Source organism: Phytophthora cinnamomi (assembly GCF_018691715.1).
Source record: "Phytophthora cinnamomi strain GKB4 chromosome Unknown Contig17, whole genome shotgun sequence".
Taxonomy (NCBI): domain Eukaryota; phylum Oomycota; class Peronosporomycetes; order Peronosporales; family Peronosporaceae; genus Phytophthora; species Phytophthora cinnamomi.
The window spans coordinates 1124939-1144824 of record NW_027150950.1 but is presented as its reverse complement, the minus strand read 5'-3'; the positions used below and the strand labels follow the sequence as shown (position 1 = coordinate 1144824).

General features: G+C 50.8%; 1 protein-coding gene across 1 annotated transcript in view; it reads right to left on the bottom strand.

Annotated features, from left to right (window-relative positions):
* IUM83_04763 (uncharacterized protein) overlaps positions 1-19886 on the bottom strand; it is a gene marked incomplete at both ends in the record, with an annotated part of 36565 nt that overhangs the window by 16120 nt on the left and 559 nt on the right. Inside the window, 4 exons of the mRNA XM_067928860.1 lie at positions 19135-19298; positions 19366-19418; positions 19478-19606; positions 19684-19830. Coding sequence (XP_067796320.1) covers positions 19135-19298; positions 19366-19418; positions 19478-19606; positions 19684-19830 — 493 coding nt within the window. The remainder of the gene's footprint in view (positions 1-19134; positions 19299-19365; positions 19419-19477; positions 19607-19683; positions 19831-19886) is intronic.

Sequence of the window (19886 nt, the reverse complement as noted above, 5' to 3'; positions counted from 1 at the left end):
TGCGATGAAATTGCAAGAACACCATTGTCTGCTGGCGCTGGCGGTTCACTCACGTCATCACTTACACCGCTATCGCCCTGTGCCTCGTGATCATCACTTGGGCCGAAAATATAATCGTAGCCATCAACGCCATCAAGTCCCTGTCATTCTCTTCAGGAACAGGTGTCAGATCAGACACATGGCTAGATGTTCTTGTCAGTTCATAAATAAACACGCCAACATCATCATCGTGTGGTCATCAAATTCACTCTTGCATCATCGGCATCTCCGCGCTTCGTTTGGGTAACAAGCCACGCCGTCACCAACGTGAACCGCTTCTGTGTCCTCATCCTCCTGCAACCTCATAGTCGGGCAGAGAGCTGTTCTGCAGATTATTATCCCCCGACCGCTGGTCATTTTCTGCTAAACCACTGTTAGAGCTGCTCCCATCCTCATTGGGAAGGTCGCTGTTGCCTACTATATCATTCCACAGCGCTTGATCCGCTTCGTCGATGTCGTCTGTGCTTGCAGCAACGCTTTGCATTTCGACATTGCTATTGCCACGGACAGATTCAGCGTCATACTCTGCTCGTTGAGATTCTTCGCTGTCATATTCTGCGTAGTCGATATCTCCATCCCGAAGAAACTCATCGAACCTCTGTAACCATCTGTTCACCTTTGTTTTGCATCCGCTCTCGTAGCGATCATTATACTTAATCGCCTTGTTCAGCTTCACATTAGCCATGAAGCCCTTTTGGTGCTCGGTAGGAAAATATACCTGGCAGCCAACAATGCTTTCTTGATAGCCAATGAGAAAATCCACCTTACCGTTCACACTCAGTTTGTTGCGTTTTACCACCGACGTGGGGTAGTACACCAATAACCCAAAGGTACGAATTTGATGAATATCTGGCTTAGCACCGTATGGGGTTCATCCGACGCCATTGCAAAATGCTCAGTTATTAAAGTAAACTGCAATGTGGTACAGTGGCAATCAAGACAGGTTCCCGCGAGGGACGATGTCCATCGTTCGCCAGCTAGAACCGGGACGGATCCAGATCCAAGACAAGCGATGAGGGAAGAAGACGGGAGAAGACGTGCGATCCAAGTGACGCCTCGGTGTCAGGGGGAATACAGCCGATCCGATGTGGTCGCTGTCGATCACAGTAAGTACGGGCTATCCGATCTGGGACCGGACAAAGGCGGCAAGTCTAGAGCCGGAGGAACGCATGCGTGAGTGCAAGGGGGCTGAGTGGGGCCGTGACAGGGCAGGATTGGCGGCTGATGCGGACTGATCACGGATCAGGCATACGGATTGAGGCAGATCGCCGGTGGACATACAGGTTTGGGAAATTTGCGATCGCCGATCGACGGATGATGGGAAGCATCTGAAGGCGCAACCGGGGCAAGAATCCAGCGGATGTCGAGTTGGTGGATTAGCGAAGGGATGGTAGGGTGTAAGGAGGCACAGGCTAAACATAAATCAGAGCTGAATTTGCATCCAAGGCACAGGTCTTCACATCTCGGGGAATTGCATTGGCCCCGACTAAGTTACAAGAAGAAGATAGTTGATCTAGCAGTTTAGGTAATATTTGGAGTAATACATTGGTCAGCTTTCTCTGCTCTAGTGATCTACTGTTTGTGTGCTAGCCCTCGATCGACCGGAATTATTTGCTTGAGCGGCGATCGTTTCACCTCTCGACCGAACTCGATCCCGCTATAGGAAGCGGCAAGCAACTCAAGGAAGGGAAGAACGAAATGAACGCCTACGAAAGGCAACAACAGGCCCCGGATCAACTCCAGGCGACTCGATCGGAGCTGTAGACATCCCATCGAGGCACACAACTGGACGCAGAGTGAAGATTTCTGCGCTGCTCCACCCCATTTCCCCGCGTCACGCCAAGACAGTTATTCTTCGCCAAGTGCTGCATCTTCGGAGCCCCGAGAGAGCAGATCTAGCTGCTTGCCAAAATGACAGTTAGTAGTAGAATTTCGGCTAGTAGTCATACTACTACTATCCTAATTCGGGCAATAGTAGAATACTGTATCTATTAGCAGTGAGGCATCAACGGTATTAATACGACTACTAATTTCACTGAGAACAAATTACCATATCCGGCGCTTGCTGGCCTCCATACTCAGCCGTCTTTGCCCAGCTTCTCCATTCTCGCGCCTCATTTCCGACCAGCTGTGGCGAAGTAAGTAGTATTGTTTACACGGATCAAGTAAATCATTTTTTCATCTGTTATTTAACTATCTACATTCACCCTAATAGGATTATTTCATCAGAATCAGAAATCAAGGAAACTACCGCTTAATGCCCTCTGGTGCGAAGGAGGACTCCTCCAAACTTCCAAGTACCACAGAATGAATCTAACTTATTGAGCACAATGTCGTTTAATATAATTTTTCTGAGATATTAAGATCGATCCATCCTGATAGATAAAATATAAAGATATAAATAATCATATCATACGATTCAACCAACCAACCCATAACGATAATCATGAACTTCGTAGAAGATAACTTTGAAGATGAATTCTGGTGTCAGGATACGCCTGAAAATACGTTCACTGAAGGTGAAATTGAAGACCAAACATGCGCGATAACCGAGAGGATCGTATGTGGTACATTGATTGTAAGGTGACTCAATACAATTCTCTGTAGATCATGATGGGGATGCTTAATTCATGATGACTTTACGCGAGAGATTCGTGAATTCAAGATTGGAAACAGAAGCAAAAATATGTTCCACAATCATCGTGCTAAGGGATTAATCCAGCAGTGCATCGATATATCTAAACACAAGAACGTTTTCAGAAATAAGATCTTTGAGCAACTCATCGCTGAAGTCATGCACCCAACGCGAATGATGAAGCAAATGGACAGCTTCGATGACATCGAAGCCTTCTTCGAATGGATGGGATGCTAAAGTTCTAGATTTGGGAAATTCCTATGAATTTTCCAATTATTTCTGAATTTCAGACAGTTTTCGCTGAAATTCGAAATTTTCTTTATCGAAATATAGGCGTGGACAGGGCTATAGCCTTACATAGATTCTTCTATCAAAGCGATGACTTTAGTTATCACTATTACACCAATTGATATGTATTAAAGGATATCAACCTCATCGGACTCTATTTTTCTTTCAAAAAAATATCATTAGCTTACAGTTCATTTGAGCAGTCAAAAGCTTAGGCATCTTCTCACGAACAAATTCGTTCTTCTTCAACCATTCAATGTAGTTGGAATGAAGGGCTTGGACTTGCTTAATAGCGCTTCCCTTATATTTACCCCACGTTAGCAAGACTGAACCATCATCATTGTGATAGCTGATTCTGAGGAATTCAGCAATTTCAAGGTTCAATTCAAGCAGAATCTTCAGGTTCAGCAGCCAACGACAGTTGCTTGGATCAGTTGCATGAACTACCTCAATGCTCTTGGATTTATGCTGTCAAAAATTAAGTACTGAACTAATGATTATTATCGGGTTTATATATATACATACCCACCAGGAAATTTTCAAAAATATATTAATTAATGGAAAAATGCGTATTTAGGAGCTAAGGAGGAGTAAATCAGTGATTAGCATAACTAGATTCGTTTTATTGGTAGAGGAGACTTACACTTACTCGTTTCCTGAGCAAAGATAGATGTGAGAGTTAGGCATATCGCTTGTGGGAAATGTAGTGGGTCTAACTTGACTCACTACTTTAGCTTACACGTTGCGCAACGTGTATGAGGAATCGTAAGTACTTAGTAATTACTTAGGTTACTTATATTTGAATACACAAATATAAGTAAGAAGGGATTCCAAGTGACTTAGATTAGGTAAAATGAGAACTGTATTGCTTGTAAATTGATCTTCCTCTAAAATCTGCTAAAAACTGTTTATCATCTACGAAAGGGTTGACAGCGGCTGGCTGTCAGAGCCCCGCTAATATGCATGTCTCTGATTGGTAGAAAGATGCTGCTTTCTACCAATAGGATCTTTGGTATGTGTGGACCACTCATTGTGGTGGTCCACTTCAATGTATCCATTGATGTGTCTTACACCAAGGTGAGGAAGTATCTAAAACTTTTAACAGATAACCTATCTGTTAAATTCACAAGTGGCTTGCAGCCACTTGTACGTGTAACCCCGTTACACCATCCCCCCCTTAAGGTTAGACGCGCGGGGTCTCCGCAAGTCAATCTTCGGAATTGACCACTCGTCAATTCTCCGCGTTTGGAGAAGAAATCCGCCCTCATTCAACGATGAGCGCGCCTCAGAAGAAGTCCACAAAGTCGGTGGGGAGTCATCTCTCCATCGACGACTACTTCGAACGCCAGAAGGGGAAGTACGGCGACGTCGTCGACTTCGACGACGACGATGAAGATATGGAGGGCGAGGAAGACTCGCCCTCACAGCGTAAAGACTCAGTGTCGAGCGAATCGCTCGACCCTCACGCCAAGAACATTCGTCCGCGTGAAGGGGACGAATCGGACGCTTCGAGTTCGAAGCGTTCGCGTACTGAGAGCGATACCCCACTCGCTTCCGCTGGGGCTCTCAGTACTCCGCGCGCTGTTGCTGCAGCGCGTGATGTCAAAGCTCAAGGCTCTCCGCGCGCTGCGCCTGCAGCGCGCGATCCATGGATGCCGTCCGCGTCCGAGATCGCGGACCGGTATGGGAACTCGGTACCTCCGAATGAGGTGCCACTGTACGTATGCAGCGCCATCAGAGATGACGCCGTGGATGCCGAGCTGCACTTTGATGCGGAAACGCATCAAAGGCGCGATTATTACATCTGACTCTTCCATGAGCTCCGATGGTTTCAAAGCAAGAAGACATCTTCTCGCAGCAAAGTGCCCGAGTGGCAGACACTTTGTCAAAGTTGGAACGCTTTTGTTGAGAACTTCAACAAGAAGCCGAGTGCTCACCGGGATCGGATTAAGCAAGCGCGTGATCGCTTCGAGATGTACTCGAAGCGTGGAAAGTTGGAAAGTTGGTGCAACTCCATGTTGCTGCGGAGGAGGCTAATGTGCCGTACGCTGTGCCCGAGGGCTTTCAGTGCACGAAGTGCTTCCCAGGAGCGGTCCGCTTGAGCGACCGCGACCTGAACGGGTACACGTCGTTCCGTGTGCCCGAGAGTCTCAAAGAGCTCCGTGCTAAGTTCTTAGCACGTGAGGGTTCGGGCGCTAGCGATGATCGCAGCGCTCGTGTTACTTCCGCTGCGCCAGCGCGTACTGTAAACGAGCCCCTTGAGGGTTCGTTTTCGGGATACTATGGTCAACAATCCGCTCAACAATCCAGCGGGTTGAGCCGCGGGCGTCACGGATCGGCGGTGGCGAGAGTGGAAACACGCCCCGGGTATGATCAGCCCCGGGCTGATCAGTATGCGCCTCTCCACGACCGGGTGACCGCCGTGGAGCGTCTGCAGGGCGCTGAGTTCGCCGCCCTGAAACAGGAGCTGGCGAACCAGAAGGCCCAAGTCGCGGCGGTCTCGCAGACCGCCGCGACTGATCCGCAGACGACATGGAAAGCTGGCTCCCAAGAAGTGTAAACACTTCTTGCCACAGGTGCGCTGTGAAGCGCGGGTCTCTGTCCGACACGATGTCGGACGGCATGCCATGGTGTTTGAACACCATTTCGACGAACAGACGGGCCGTCTGCTTCGCGGTCACTTTTGCCGGCACCGCAGCAAGATGTACCATCTTGCTGAAGCGGTCGACGAAGACCACAACACTGGTATTCCCTCCGCTGTCCACGGGAAGACCAAAGATGAAGTCTAAAGACATGGACTTCCAACACTCCGACGGAGTCGGTAGTGATTGTAACGGAGCCTGCGCGAATGGCGCAGGCTTTACGCGTTGACATACCTCGCAAGCACGGATGTACTTGCGCACCCACTTGTACTGGTGGTGCCAGTAGAAGTCGCGCGTGAGAAGGACGTATGTCTTCTCACGTCCGAGATGTCCCGCAGTCGGGGTATCATGATATTCGTACATGATCCTGAGTCGCAGGTCATGGTCATTCGGTACGACAACGCGATCCGCGTTGTCGTCGACTGCATTGTAAAGAAGCAGTCCGTCGTGCACCCGATATCGGTGTGCACGCGCTCGAAGGTGCTTGGGCAGCTTCTGACGGGACTTGTCAGAAGGCGCTGTGCCATAGGGCAGCAAGAGCTTCGTGTCCGCGTCGTGCGCGTACGCGACCTTCACGTCGTCCAACAGAGACGATGTGGGTTTGTTCGATCGCATGACATCAATGGCATTGACGTCAGCAGCTTCCGCGTAGTCCGGCCGACGTGATAACGTGTCGGTCACCAGATTCAATCTTCCGGGTTTGTATTCGACCCGGAAGTTATACTCCGCAAAGAATGAGAGCCATCTCGCCATTCTTTGTGAAATGGGTGGTGACCACTGCAGTGCGCAGTGATGCATGATCAGGGTAGACCACGAACGGTCTACTTCCAAGCAAATACACTCGGAACTTTGCGAGTGCGTACTTCATGGCAAAGCGTTCCTTGTAATGCACCGGATAGTTGCGCTCAGCTGGCTTCATCTGACGCGATTGGTAGTAGACGACACGGCCACGACCCTCGTGATCGTGTTGCATCAACGCGCATCCGATCGCGAAATCGGATGCATCACACACTACGTGAAATGGGCGATCTTGGTGAGCCACTGCCAAGATCGGCGCCTCAGTCAAGCCCCGCTGGACTGCATCGAATGCCTTTGGCAATCGGGTGTCCAATTCCACACAGCTTCTTTCTTAAGAAGGTGTGACAGCGGGCGGATCTTGCCCGCGTAATCCTCCACGTACTTGCACAAGTACGTGGCCAAGCCAAGGAACTGCCTCAGTTCCTTGACACTTGAAGGCGTTGGCCATTCGTTAACCACTCTGACCTTTTCCGGGTCAGGGCGAACACCATTCTTCCCTACGAGACACCCGAGGACGGGTATCTCGCTCGCCCCGAAGATACACTTCTTCAGGTTCGCGTAGAGCTTATGCTTTCGCATAAGCTCAAGTAGCTTCCGGAGATGCACCCTGTGCATCTCTACGTCGGTCTTCCCGTCCACAGCTCGGCTGTGGATGAACACATCATCGAAGTAGCTCGGCGCGAAGTCGCGCACCGAGCGCAACAAGTGCGTTACGCACCTGTTGAAAGTCGCAGGGGCGTTCTTAAGCCCCTGTGGCATTACTAATCATTCCCAGAGCATGCCGCTTGGCGTGCTCACTGCCGTGAGAGAGATATCCCTCTCACGCATTAGGATCTGATAGAATCCATCTCGCAAGTCGAGAGCACTGTAAACGGTGCTCCCGGCCATCGAATCGATGATAACATCTTTTCGCGGTATCGGCGTCTGCGCCGGTACCGTCGCATCGTTCAGCTTGTTGTAAGCATGAACGATACGCCATCCGCCCTGTGGCTTTTTGACACAGAACGTCGGAGCACTGTGCGGGGATTTTGATTCCCGCACTTGTCCTGCTTTGCGACGACTTTCAAAGAAGTCGTCGATTGCTTTTACTTGTTCTCGCGGCAGTGGCCACTGCCGCGTGACACAGTACTTCGTGCCCGGCATGAGATCAATCTCGTGCTGAATGCACTTATCCTGCGGAAGCTCCGCAGGAATCTCTTCCGGGAGTACGTCTTTGTACCCCCTCAACAATTCGTAATAGGGACTCGACTTCAGCGAGTCCCAACCTTGTTCCTCGAAGCGCTCTCGCTTCGTCTTCGCACTGAGAGTGTCTTCACTCTCAGTGGTACTTCCCAGGAAGAGCTGCCTCAGCTCTTCGTTCTCGCTCTCCGTTCTTTCGGCTGTCGTGCAGCCGGGCTGCACGACGGCATGCAAATTGCGTCAGTGCGGTACGTTTGCAACCGTCCGCACTGTTTGCAGCGTCTACTCCCTGAGTTGACACGCCTTCGTCACCTCGACGCCATTCATTGGCGGAGCCCCTCATGACCGAGGGTGCGTCGGCTCCCGGAGCCGACGCGCCGTAGTCGACCTGACCTCTTCGGGTCAGGGACTGTCCCTTACATGCTTGAACGTGGGTGTTGGTTCCCGGAACCAACCCATCTTTTTCTTCCGACGTCGGCAGCATTGCCGACGCGGGTTTCACTTGTGCGCGCCCTCGCGCACTCCTTGGGCACTCCAGGACAGCGGCATAAAGCGCTGTCTCGACTGGTGAGCCGCGCGCACCTGCTGGTGCGTGCGCTGCGGTAACAGGGCCATCGCTCTCTGTTCCTCTGTCGCGTCCGAAGCGCACGTGCGTGCGCTTCTTCCAGTCTATTACCGGATCATGCCGGGCAAGCCACGGCATGCCCATTACTACGTCGAACTTATCGTCCAGGCCCAGGACGATAAAGTGTTCGACAAACACTCGTTGTTTGTACGAGAAGCGCACGTTCACGACGCGCTTCTCGGCCTTCACGATGGCACCTGTTGCCAGCCGCACTTCCAGAAGACTTCGAGGTACATGTACCCCCTCGAAGTCAAGACTCGGCAGGCTTCGTAGTCGAACAAAGTTGTTCGACGCACCTGAATCTACCAGAGCACGAAGAGAGTCATTCGCTCTCTTCGAGTAAACCTTCAAGATGACTAGGTTCGGCCTGTCATCTTGTTTCTTGCAGTGAGAACTGGTCTCACTGGGGGCTGCAGTCCTCAGTGTCGCGTGCCCGATATCGGCACGCGCGACTGCATTACCAGTAGGGCGCCACTGAATGTTCGCGTGTTTTTTGGTCCGCGGCGATGCCTAGCATAGCCACGACGGCCACCTCCAGGGGGCATGGGAGCTGTACACTCCCGTGCAAAATGACCGATCCTTCCGCAACGGAAGCATCGCACGTTACCTCCGTGCTGCTGGTAACCAGCAGTTATTGCACTCGAGAGGTCCATTGGTTCCGGACCTCCCGTCCTCGCTACCGGGCGTGGTTGCGGCGTCGGCACGTTCACATGTAGTTTAGCCTGCCGCAGGCTAAACGCTTCTTGCATGGCAAGGGTGATTGCAACTTCGAGCGTACTCGGGTACTCTTGGAAGAGATAGGTCTTCATGGGCCCATCTCTAAGTCCTTTCATGAACGTGACGACCTTGGTCGCCTCGTCAATCGGGTTAGTCACGATATTTGATACCAAATATCGTGCGCTGCGCGTAAGCATGGACGTCATGCTTACCCTGCTGAAGGTCGAGGAACTCCTCCCTCGACTGGAACTCATTTTGCGGGGGCTCAAACGCTTGTCTGAGCTCTTCCTTGAATATCTCGTACGTGCTAAAGCACGTAGGATCTGAGAGTCGGCGTCCGTACGACCAACTCCTCGCTCGTCCGCTAAGACATGACATGGCGAACGCAACCTTTGACAACGGGTCGACGATACGTCGAGCCGCTATGGCTGTGTCGAGCTCGACAAGCCATCGGAGGAGAGGCTCGCCCTCTCTTCCTACATAATCGCTCGCGCTCAATTTTAATGATTGAGCACGCGGTGTCGTCCCTGACGGCGCCGTCACTGAGGAGGCAGCGTCACGCTGCTCCTTCATGATGAACCCCAGAGCAACACCATGTTGCTCCGTCGGCGATAGCGTACGCAGCATTGTAGCTATCGCCGCTTCTCCAATGACTGTTGACAGTCGTTGGAGGGCCTCCCACTCTGGGTCAGACAGGTGGGGGCAGTCAGCGCGTGCAACATGCGTTGCAGGCGTATTGGAGCTCTCCATGGGCACCTCCGTGCTCATGTGGTTCTCGGCTCCGCGTTCGTACACCGCGTACGAACGTCAAGCAGTCGGTCGTTGGACGGACTACAACGTGCTACCAGGTGTAGTGGGTCTAACTTGACTCACTACTTTAGCTTACACGTTGCGCAACGTGTATGAGGAATCGTAAGTACTTAGTAATTACTTAGGTTACTTATATTTGAATACACAAATATAAGTTAAATAAGAAGGGATTCCAAGTGACTTAGATTAGGTAAAATGAGAACTGTATTGCTTGTAAATTGATCTTCCTCCTAAATCTGCTAAAAACTGTTTATCATCTATGAAAGGGTTGACAGCGGCTGGCTGTCAGAGCCCCGCTAATATGCATGTCTCTGATTGGTAGAAAGATGCTGCTTTCTACCAATAGGATCTTTGGGTATGTGTGGACCACTCACTGTGGTAGCCCACTTCAATGTATCCATTGGTGTGTCTTACACCAAGACGAGGAAGTATCTAAAACTTTTAACAGATAACCTATCTGTTAATTTCACAAGTGGCTTGTAGCCACTTGTGCGTGTAACCCCGTTACACGAGCAATCTCGGCAAAATCGCAGATAAATCTGCGATAATAGAGACCTTTCGGAGCGGATGCTGGTTGCTGGTTGCCGGAACGACGCACGAAAAAAGTGCAAAAATCAATCGGCTTACTAATCACTCCGCTACGTGACCTTTCGTTCCGGCTTCTGTGTCGGAAATGTTGGCTATTTGGCCCTCCTATCCGACAGCGTGTCGGATGCCGGAATCGGTCCAAGCCAAAGGTCGCTTACATTTCATCATGTGCTATCAAATAAGATATTGCAGTGCTCGTCATTTGTGTTTGAAGATCTCAAGTCGCAGCAACAGCCATGATGCCCACCTTGAGATCGATCGCGAGGTCCTCTCCTCCCCTGACACCTACTCCAGTCTCCGGTGTTGTGAGGACACTTCGCTGTCGCCCCTAAGCTCGTCGAGCCGCACCTCTGCTGACAGCTAGGGGGCGTGTGATACTCTCGCTCAGCGAACACAATCTCCGCGCGTTGAGAACGAAGAGGAGGAAGAGCAGCCGTGTGACTTCGGCGGTGAATTTCCTGGGGACTATAACTGCGTTCGAGATGACGAAGATGATGGTGATCACAACAACAACGCCAGTAACGGCAAGATCACCCCAGACGGAGCAGCAGCCCCACTTCGAAAGCGTTTTGGACCCGATCAAGACTATCTACTCGCAGTTCAGGCCAACGCAGACATGCCTTTCAAAGCAAATTTTGGTGAGGTTAGAAAGAAATGGCAAGCCTTAGCTTCAAAGCTCAATGGCATTCCAACGTTTCGCATGGAGCCGATATCGGGAAAAACTGCGCAGGCACGATTTGAGACTCTCATATGCAAACACAAGGCGTTTGAAGCCGGGTCTAGTGGCAAGACAGGCACTGATGAAAAACACACACAATTTATTCAGGTTATGACAGACGTCATGAAGAAATGGAATGACCACAAAGAAAACAAGGCTAAAGCCGCTGCTAAGGCGGCAGGCGCCGAGCGCTCCAAGGTCCTCGCGGGTGACGTGGTTCGTGCTGCGGCGGTGTCGCGACTCCAGTACGGCAAACGTGCTGGTGCTAGTGACGACGGAGAAAGCGATCAATCCAGTCGTCCAAAAAAACAACAGGCTCGTGCTACTAGTGAGTGGGTCACTGCCATGCAGGAAATGAAGTCCGATCGGACCAAGGCTCTTGACGAATTTATCCGGATTCAGAAAGTCGAAGTGGCGCAACGCCAGAAAGAACTTGAATTTGAGCGCGTCGAGCGAGAAAAAGAGAGAGAGGAACGCCGTGCTGAGCGAGCGGAGCGTCAACAAGAGCGTGACGAGCAGCAAAAATTGATTACCAGTTTACTGCAACTGATTCAATCCAAGAAACACTAGGTTTCATCAAGAATGTTCCGGTGCTGGGGCTTGCGTAAATAGTCGCTCACCGAGGGGGGGCTGCATTGAAAGTAGCGACTAATCTGGTTGCCACCATTCAAGCAAGTTGCAGCATTTGTCAACAGCACAGCCACGCGCACCATTCGCCCAACAGGAGTCAGAAGTATTTTGTGCTTTTTATTCCAGTCGAGAAAAGCCCATTTGCGTTTGATAATTCCAAACATCCATTCAATTGACACACGATTCTTGCTCATGATCTCGTTGAATCGTTTTTCATTGCTGCGCACATACGCATCTTGAAAAGGACTGCACAATAGCTCATCAACTCCATAAGCCGGGTCGCCATAGATCATAACTCCTAATGGCTGAATGACAGGATGACTCGCTAAATAGGCAAGCAGCTTGCTTTCACGGAGCATAGTTGAGTCGTGCAGGCGGCCCTCAATCGGCCCATAGAATGATATGCATAAGCCTGCAGCATAGGAGATATTGTTAGTCCTGTTCAGGAAATAAAGTCCTTATCATGTTTGCATTCGACACTTACCATCTGGAGTACAGACGCCCTGGTAGTTTAGGCAATGACGACGCTTGTGCCCGTTATAACACACCTTCTGAAGGTTTTCCCGATGTCCAACGGGAATTCTATCGAGTGCACTTTGCATCGCAATAATCCTTCTCCTTCGCTTGCCTGGACGGCAGATAAACGCCTTCGTTCCATCGACGAACATGGATACTCGGTCAACAATGCCATTAACCTTTTCTTTGACTGCGTTTACATACGATGTATGGTTGTCAGCGTACACACGATCGTTGAAAAAGAGTGTATCTTTCCACTCCTCGTCTAAGATGCAATCTAGTCATAAGTCGCTTGTTAGCCGCAACGTCTCAATGACGAACTACTGAGATGATAGCACGTACACAGATCAGTGACTATTCTGCAGCATGAAGAGTCTGAGCGCCCGAATTGCTTGCGCACATGAGATAGCTTCCCTGGGTATGATAGACGATAGCACAGCATCGCTAATGCCTCCACACCCAAGACACGATCTCCTGCACCGGTGATGAACACGTCTGGAATCAGCATCAGCTGAACGAGCTCCTTCAGTTCAGAGCACATGAATCGGTAGTCCTCCAGAGCGTTGGCGTCCGGGCACTTGTCAGGATTAAAGCGCATGTCAGGGATCACGGGTCGTTCAACGGCGTTTGTGGAGACCATCAATGCATGGATGGTCTCAGCATCCCACGACTCGTAACAGTACTGGGCTAGCATAAGGATCGCTGCCCCCTGCGCATGTTGCCGCACCGCCGCTCGTGGCATGAATGTCGTCTTCCCAAGGCTTCTTTCTAGAACTGAGCTTCGTTTGGCTATCGTGATACGTGACCTTGAAGAGCCGTCCCGGCATTTGCACGTCCCCGAAAGATAAAAGCACCTCGTCGGTTGTCGATTGCCGGATAGTGACAGTGGGCCTAGTCGTTCCTGCAACCAGCAACCAGCATCCGCTCCGAAAGGTCTCTAATATCCTGCCAAATCCAAGAAACTCAACAACTCCTTTCGATTCGTCGGAGTCGGATACTTGGCTATCACTTCCGTTTTACGCGGATCAACGCTTACTCCTGCCTGCGAGACGACATGTCCTAGGAAAGCCACTTCGGACTGACCAAACGAACACTTTGCCATGTGCGCAAAAAGCTTTTCGCGACGCAGTACCATACAAACTGCACGCAGATGATCCACATGCTCCTCCATACTCTTCGAGAAGACGCAGATGTCATCGAGATACACGACGACAAATTCGTACTTGTCGAACAGCTTGTGCATGAGCCTGGACCATGTCCCTGGCATTCCAGCCACTCCCATGGCCGCTACACACCACTGATACGTTTCCTTGTGTGTTCGAAACGCAGTGTACGGACGACTTGACTTCACCACCAGCATTTGATGATATCTCTGCGCAAGGTCGATCAACGTGTAGATGACACAACCTACCATCTTATCGAACAACTCCTCGATTAATGGCAACGGGATCTTGGCAATGACAGTCACGCTGTTGAGATAGCGGTAGTCGAACACCCAACGCAACGAAATCTTCAAATTGCCGCTACGCAACCATTCAGCCCTTTTCGGCATTTGACCTGTGACTGGGTCCTTCTTCGGGATAGCGAAGATGCTCGAAACCCACGGCGAGTTCGACACTTCAATCCATCCTTTCTTCAACTTGTCTTTGACAAATTCTTCGAAAGCATCCTGTTCCATCTTCGACATGTGGAACGGTGCACGAGAGCTTGGTTGAGCCCCCTTCTTCAACGTCACTTCAAAGCTGACTTCACGCATCGGAGGCAATCCGTCTGGTAATTGCTCCGGAAACACATCCTTGAACTCCTTACCGACTACGTTGAAGATCGGTACTGGAATTCCTTCCACTTCGGGCACAAGTTGCATCTTCACCCGAAACACCTGCTCATACTCGCCTTCCTTCAAGTTGTGCGAGGACGACGGTGCATCGACGTCGATGATTTGCATCCGGTCAGGTATGACAACCTCCTCCTTTTGCCAATCCACTTGAGGGTTGTAGTCCTTAAACCACGGTTTCCCCCAAAATGACGTCGTGCGACTCCGGCAACTTCCATTCCACGAACTCGATTGCTGGAAAGAAGTACCCATCCATGCTCACTGGCGCTTCCACTTGTTTGACATCCGACGCCGGCGTTAACGTGCCATCAAAGCGCTGAGCTTGAAGTCGTCTTGACAGAAGCACATTACTAGCCAAACCTGGCATAATCGTGTTCGTGCTTGCACCGGTGTCCAACAGAATTCGGACATCTCTGCCATTGATGCGACCCTTCCTGGTGAAAAGATTACTCGTACGTTCGGACTTCACTGCGTTCACCTTCAAGGTCTCCGTTGTACTTCTTGGTTGCGATCCTTGCTGAACCAACTTCACTGGCTGCTTCTCATGCAACTCAGCTTCCTGCTCTGGCGGCGATCCGCACACACCAGACTCCAATTCCGGTTGCATCGCATGCAAACTCGGTTCTTCAACTGGCTGTAGTCCACACGAGCCAGCATCCTCCGTCATTTCTGACGCTGCAGTGGCAGTCTCTTCCACTTGTACACGTGCCTTGTCCATAAATGCCTGTAACTCATCCGCTTGTTCCTGGATGTCAGCCACACTCATAGTCACGCGATCCATGACGACAGTATCCACCTGTTCGTCATCCTCGAGGACAATGTTCATCCTCGGCTTACGCCCTTGACTACTGCCCGAGTTGTTGTACTTCGGCGCATTCCGCTTAGCCATTTGCGTTTGCTGCGGCTGTATCAGACATTGGCGAGCCCGATGGGCGCTACTCCCGCACCGGAAACACAGGTTTCGGCGCATACATTCCTCCTTCGACGGTACCCTTACGTTGTCGATCTCCATCGGCACTGGTCCATCGTTGTTGCTCTTCGATCGTCTGTTGTCGTACGATCGGTACCTCGGTCTGTCGCGTGCTCCATCCGAGCGTCCACGATGCGCGTGAGACCGGTCATAGTCGAGCGCTACGGTAATAACGTCGATCAACGTTGCACTCCTGCGATACTGGACTTCCTCCCGAATACTTGACGGCAGACCACGCAAGAAATACATGATATTGTCCAGTTCGCTCATCTCCTTGACTTGAGTAATCAAGTGCCTAAATTTGCTGATATAATCGGGCAAGTCTCGACACTGACGCTCCTTCAAGTCATTCATCTGGTCCCAAAAGACGTTCTTGCAGATCCGGAGGCACGAACTCTTCCTCCAGCTTCAAAACGAAGTCTTCCACACTCTTCACATCGTCCTTCTTGACGATGTGCCACTGCGCGGCTCCGTACTTCAGCGATCCCGCTAACACAGCCAAAATGCGTCCATTCAACTTACTATCCTTCCAGTCTATGCCCTTAGCTGAAAAGTACTGCTCCACCTGCTCCCGGTATAGTTGGAACGATTCCTTGAGCGTCCCCCCGTAGCTGGGCATTTTTACCCCATCCAGCTTTAGTTGCGACAGCTGCCTTGACTTGCGCAGCTCGTCGATCAATTCTGTCTGCTTCTCCATGGCCGCCAACATACTATGCATTAGTTGGGCCGGATCCGCCATCTTGAACACGCGAAAACTTCGCACTTTGTGTGTTCACCCTTGAAACTTGATACTGGTGGTAGCAATCTACTTTTAGGGGCACTGACTAAAAGAAAGTAAAAGAGAAAACCTGTTAAAGAAATTAGCCTACGCTACTTCCTAAAATTGGCCGAGTTATGCGCTGTGGGAGGTCTTGGACTTCTTCGATGCCTTTGAAGAGGTCGATGACACGTGAGAGGTCGATGACGCGTGAGAGGTCGACGACGCGTGAGAGGTCGAGCGGTGACGGTTGTCGTCCTGGTCTTCGCTTCGCCAAATTTTGCTGTGCCGGGCTACCAAGAACAAAAACTGACTAACCGGCTTCGAGACTTATAGTGCTCGACTTAGGTGCGGTGCAGTCTTTTGAGAACAGTAGCTACTTGGGCAAATGGGCTGTCACCGGGGCCAGATGCAAAACAAACTTGCACCACGGCTGCCCTCCAGTTATTTCCCACGGTCAGCGTACAATAGTAGGTTGCCCTACTAATGTACCAAAGTCTCCCCAACAGCTGGGTTGGTCACGCTGACGTGACACTTACACCTCAAGCTGAAAAAAACTCCCCTTGAGTGCCGTGCAGCAGCGAGCCTTCCCCCCGCAAGTGCTACCAGATGTCGCGTTGGGCGCGAAGAGTGTTTGTCGTTGAAGTGGGTGCGAGTGTTGGTCCTGTCGAGAAGCGCGGTAGTTGTGGTCGATGTGCGGGGTAGACGGTTTATTTAATACTGAATTGCTACTGCTAGCCTAACATGCATGCCTCACTGTGCTCCTACGCGAGCACAGGGCTCTCGTTGCGTATTTCTGGGGTTTTCCTTGACTATGTGCTACCCTGCGTCTTTTTGTTTCTTTTCATTTCTTTTATACTAAATGCATGTTCCATGTTTCTTTTTCATGTTTTTCCTACAAAATGCATGTTCGCTGTGACGGCTGACCCTCTAGGGTAGCTGCCACAGGAACTTCAAGCCTCTGGCCGCGAGCAAGCAAGCCAGATCCTTTGCGCCGCATCGCTCTGGCTTGCTTGCTCAGCAGGCCAGAGGTGGGCCTGACATTCTTCCACGGCATGGAGTAGCCGGCGCGCAACAGGCAGCGCACCTCGTGGCGCCTGCCGTGCTTCCTGACGATCTCCTGCACGAGCGGCAGATGTTAAAGCAGAGCACTTAGCGCGTAGTGATCAAAAGAGAAAGTAATTCATTTCTGCCTGTGCTCACCTGGTTCTTGCAGTTAACACACGAGAGGTACTCCAATCGGAGCCGATGCGCTCCCTGATGGCTTGACCCGCTCAGTGCTGGAGCTCACGGACACCAATCGTAGCCGGTAGAATACTGGCACGTGAGGTGTTCGACCCCAGCACGACGCCTAGGAAAAAGTCGCGGAAGCAATAAATGCCAAGAGCGTCTAAGAAGGCCAGCAAAACTAAAAACTGATGGGATGTTATGCTTGCCATCATCTGACAGATAAACTTATAGCCTCTATAATTGCATAAAGGCCATCGGTATAGATTTATAAGTCTATAATCGCACTTATCAGAAATTATAGTGTAGTGCCAAGCATGTGTTGACGCCCATACTAAAAGCAAGATATTTCTCGGCCTTAAACTAGTCGACGGCTCAAAACGTAGGCATCTTGTTCGGAAGGCTGTCGCTAGACAGGAAACCGCGTCGAGACAAACTGCAACTGTCCAAAAAATAGTTGGAATAGTGTAGATTTCTTATCTGCCAAGAACGTTTCCATAACCATATTGGATCAAAAGTTACAGGCTGGCAAAGTTGGGTAATCTGTTTTTGGCCTTAAACTAATGGTTTCCTTATGTGGCGTACTGCAGTGCTGTCTTCGGTTCTCGGCCATCGCGTTCGTGCTCGAGAAGCAGAATCAAATTTGTTTCTGGGTCTTCTACAACGTCCAGGCATCGCTTCAACACCACGGTACGTCCGGTGGCTGCGGTCAATTGTTAGCGTTTGCCATCTAAAGTGCATGGTTTTCCTCAGGTTTCGACTACACATTCAAGTTCGCTTGGCTGAACGAAGATACTGCGGCAATGGTGAACAACGCGACGGTGGCCAACTCGTAGGAGCATTATCAGAGGGAACGGCGATGACGGCTGGTAGAGCTTGACAGCCACACCTTTATTTCGGAGATGCAAGTAGTACCTCTGCTCGCGCGGACAAACGTTGGAATGCAAATTGGATTCCGCTGATATGAACTTGGCTGCGCCAGCTAGAATACGCCAAAGTACGACGCACACCTCATCGGCTTTGTGCTGTACACAGCACCAAGATCATTCACCAATCTTCTTCGCCGACCACAAGTCCCGACAACAAACTCATCAACAATGGCCAAGTTCTCCTTCTTCATCGCTGTCCTGCTCGCCGTCGCCACCATCCAACTGGCCCACGCGGACGAAGCCCCCCAAGATTTCGCACCGCTCGACCCCACTGAGGGAAGTGGTTTCGTGAACACGACGCTGAAGGAGAGGTGCTGCTTGTAGACTAACGCAGTCTCTAGCTCAGTGACGTCGACTGAACTCTCTTCGTGTTTCGCCGACGTGGCGTCGAGTGTGAGCACGGTACCCGCAGAGACCGTTGTTCTTTCCTTTAAAAAACTAACAATCCAACTCTCGTTTGAGCTTACTCGACTAGAGTTCTTCTCTAGCTGTTAGAGTATGTTCTTCTAATTGGTAACTCGATTGAAGACGCTCCCAAGGTGATGTGCCCGCTGGGTACGATATAAACTGCAGCAGTGCGGCTTGGACATCACCTTCGTCCGTCGACCGGTGTGGATATCTTTCAACAGCTTCGACGACTGGTGTCCAAAGTGCCCAGGCTGCTTCGATTTCGTCCAAGTCGGCGAAGTGGCTGGATGCACCAAGAACCACGTCTCGCAGGAGGACGTCATACGCAGATAATTCGTCGCCTAGCTCCCAAGGAGATGCCTCAACAGTGCCCTCTGCCGTCTTCGCGTTGGGTTGCAAAGGAGATATGACGTGGTGTTCCTGGCCATCCAAGTACTCCCAGTCGTCTGGGAGGTGAAGGGGTCCAAGCACATCGCTAACGTCGCAAGACCATTCTATCCGGTGGCTTTGGCGCGTGTCTGCATTGTGTTCGCGTTGGATCGTAACGGTGAACCTGCATGGCTCAGAACTTTTGCTTGGGAACGTTCCTTGTGCGAAGATAGCAGTGACTGTCAGTAATCGATCATCGGTAGCTTTCGCTGCAGTAAGGCGAAAGGTGGTGTTTCCCCACTCCTCAAAAGAGCTTGCAAATTCAACTATGGCGGCTGTCGGGGTGAAGTGGTCGCTTTCATCAATGTTTCGCCCCAACTCCTCTCGGTAATGCGTCGCGAACTCTTGGTATTGCCCGACCAAGAGTTGCTGTCGACGAGAACTCTGGATGGGACTCTGTAATGACTCGATAAACCGTCGCTGGGCCACGTGCACGTGTCGAGCACACTCGCTAGGTGATAATGATGCATCATAGATTGCGGCATCGAAGCCAGGAGATACAGCAATATTGAGTAGCAGCTGAAGGTGATTTACCATGACATCGCGGATAATGCCGGCACTATTAGGAGAGTAATGTCAGCCTACCACCGAATGAATATGGCCAAAAATACGAAGTGAGAGCATACCTGTCGAAGTAACTCACGCGATTTTGCAGTGTCGCCTTTTCCGCCATATCGATCTGTGCAGCATCAGTTTAGTACATTGTTTTTAGCACGTGCGAGCATCCATGTTACGTACATGAATGCCACGAATATGTTTGCTGTTCCAGACCGGTCGAAGTGTTGCTGCATTCAGCTGAAAGTAGTTGCGGAGCGCATGAACAACGAGTTTGCCTGCGTAATGGTCCATCAAGTACAGCTCATCGCTCTGCAACCAACAATTCAAACAAAACAGCGAAATAAGCCTCGTACACTATCAAATCCCCCAATGCTTCCTAAACGTACGCTGTAAAGCGACCGCAAGTGCGTAGCAAGTTCATGCGCGGACTGCAGATCTCGGCCAAACGGCTTCTTCACCACAACCCGAAGACAAGCGGCAGTCCCCTTCTCCGACGACACCGGTCTCAAATAACGGTGAATGAACTCGGTGCTCTCGAGGGCAAAATGAATCACTGTCAGTAACCAGCGAAAACTTCCACCACCGAATT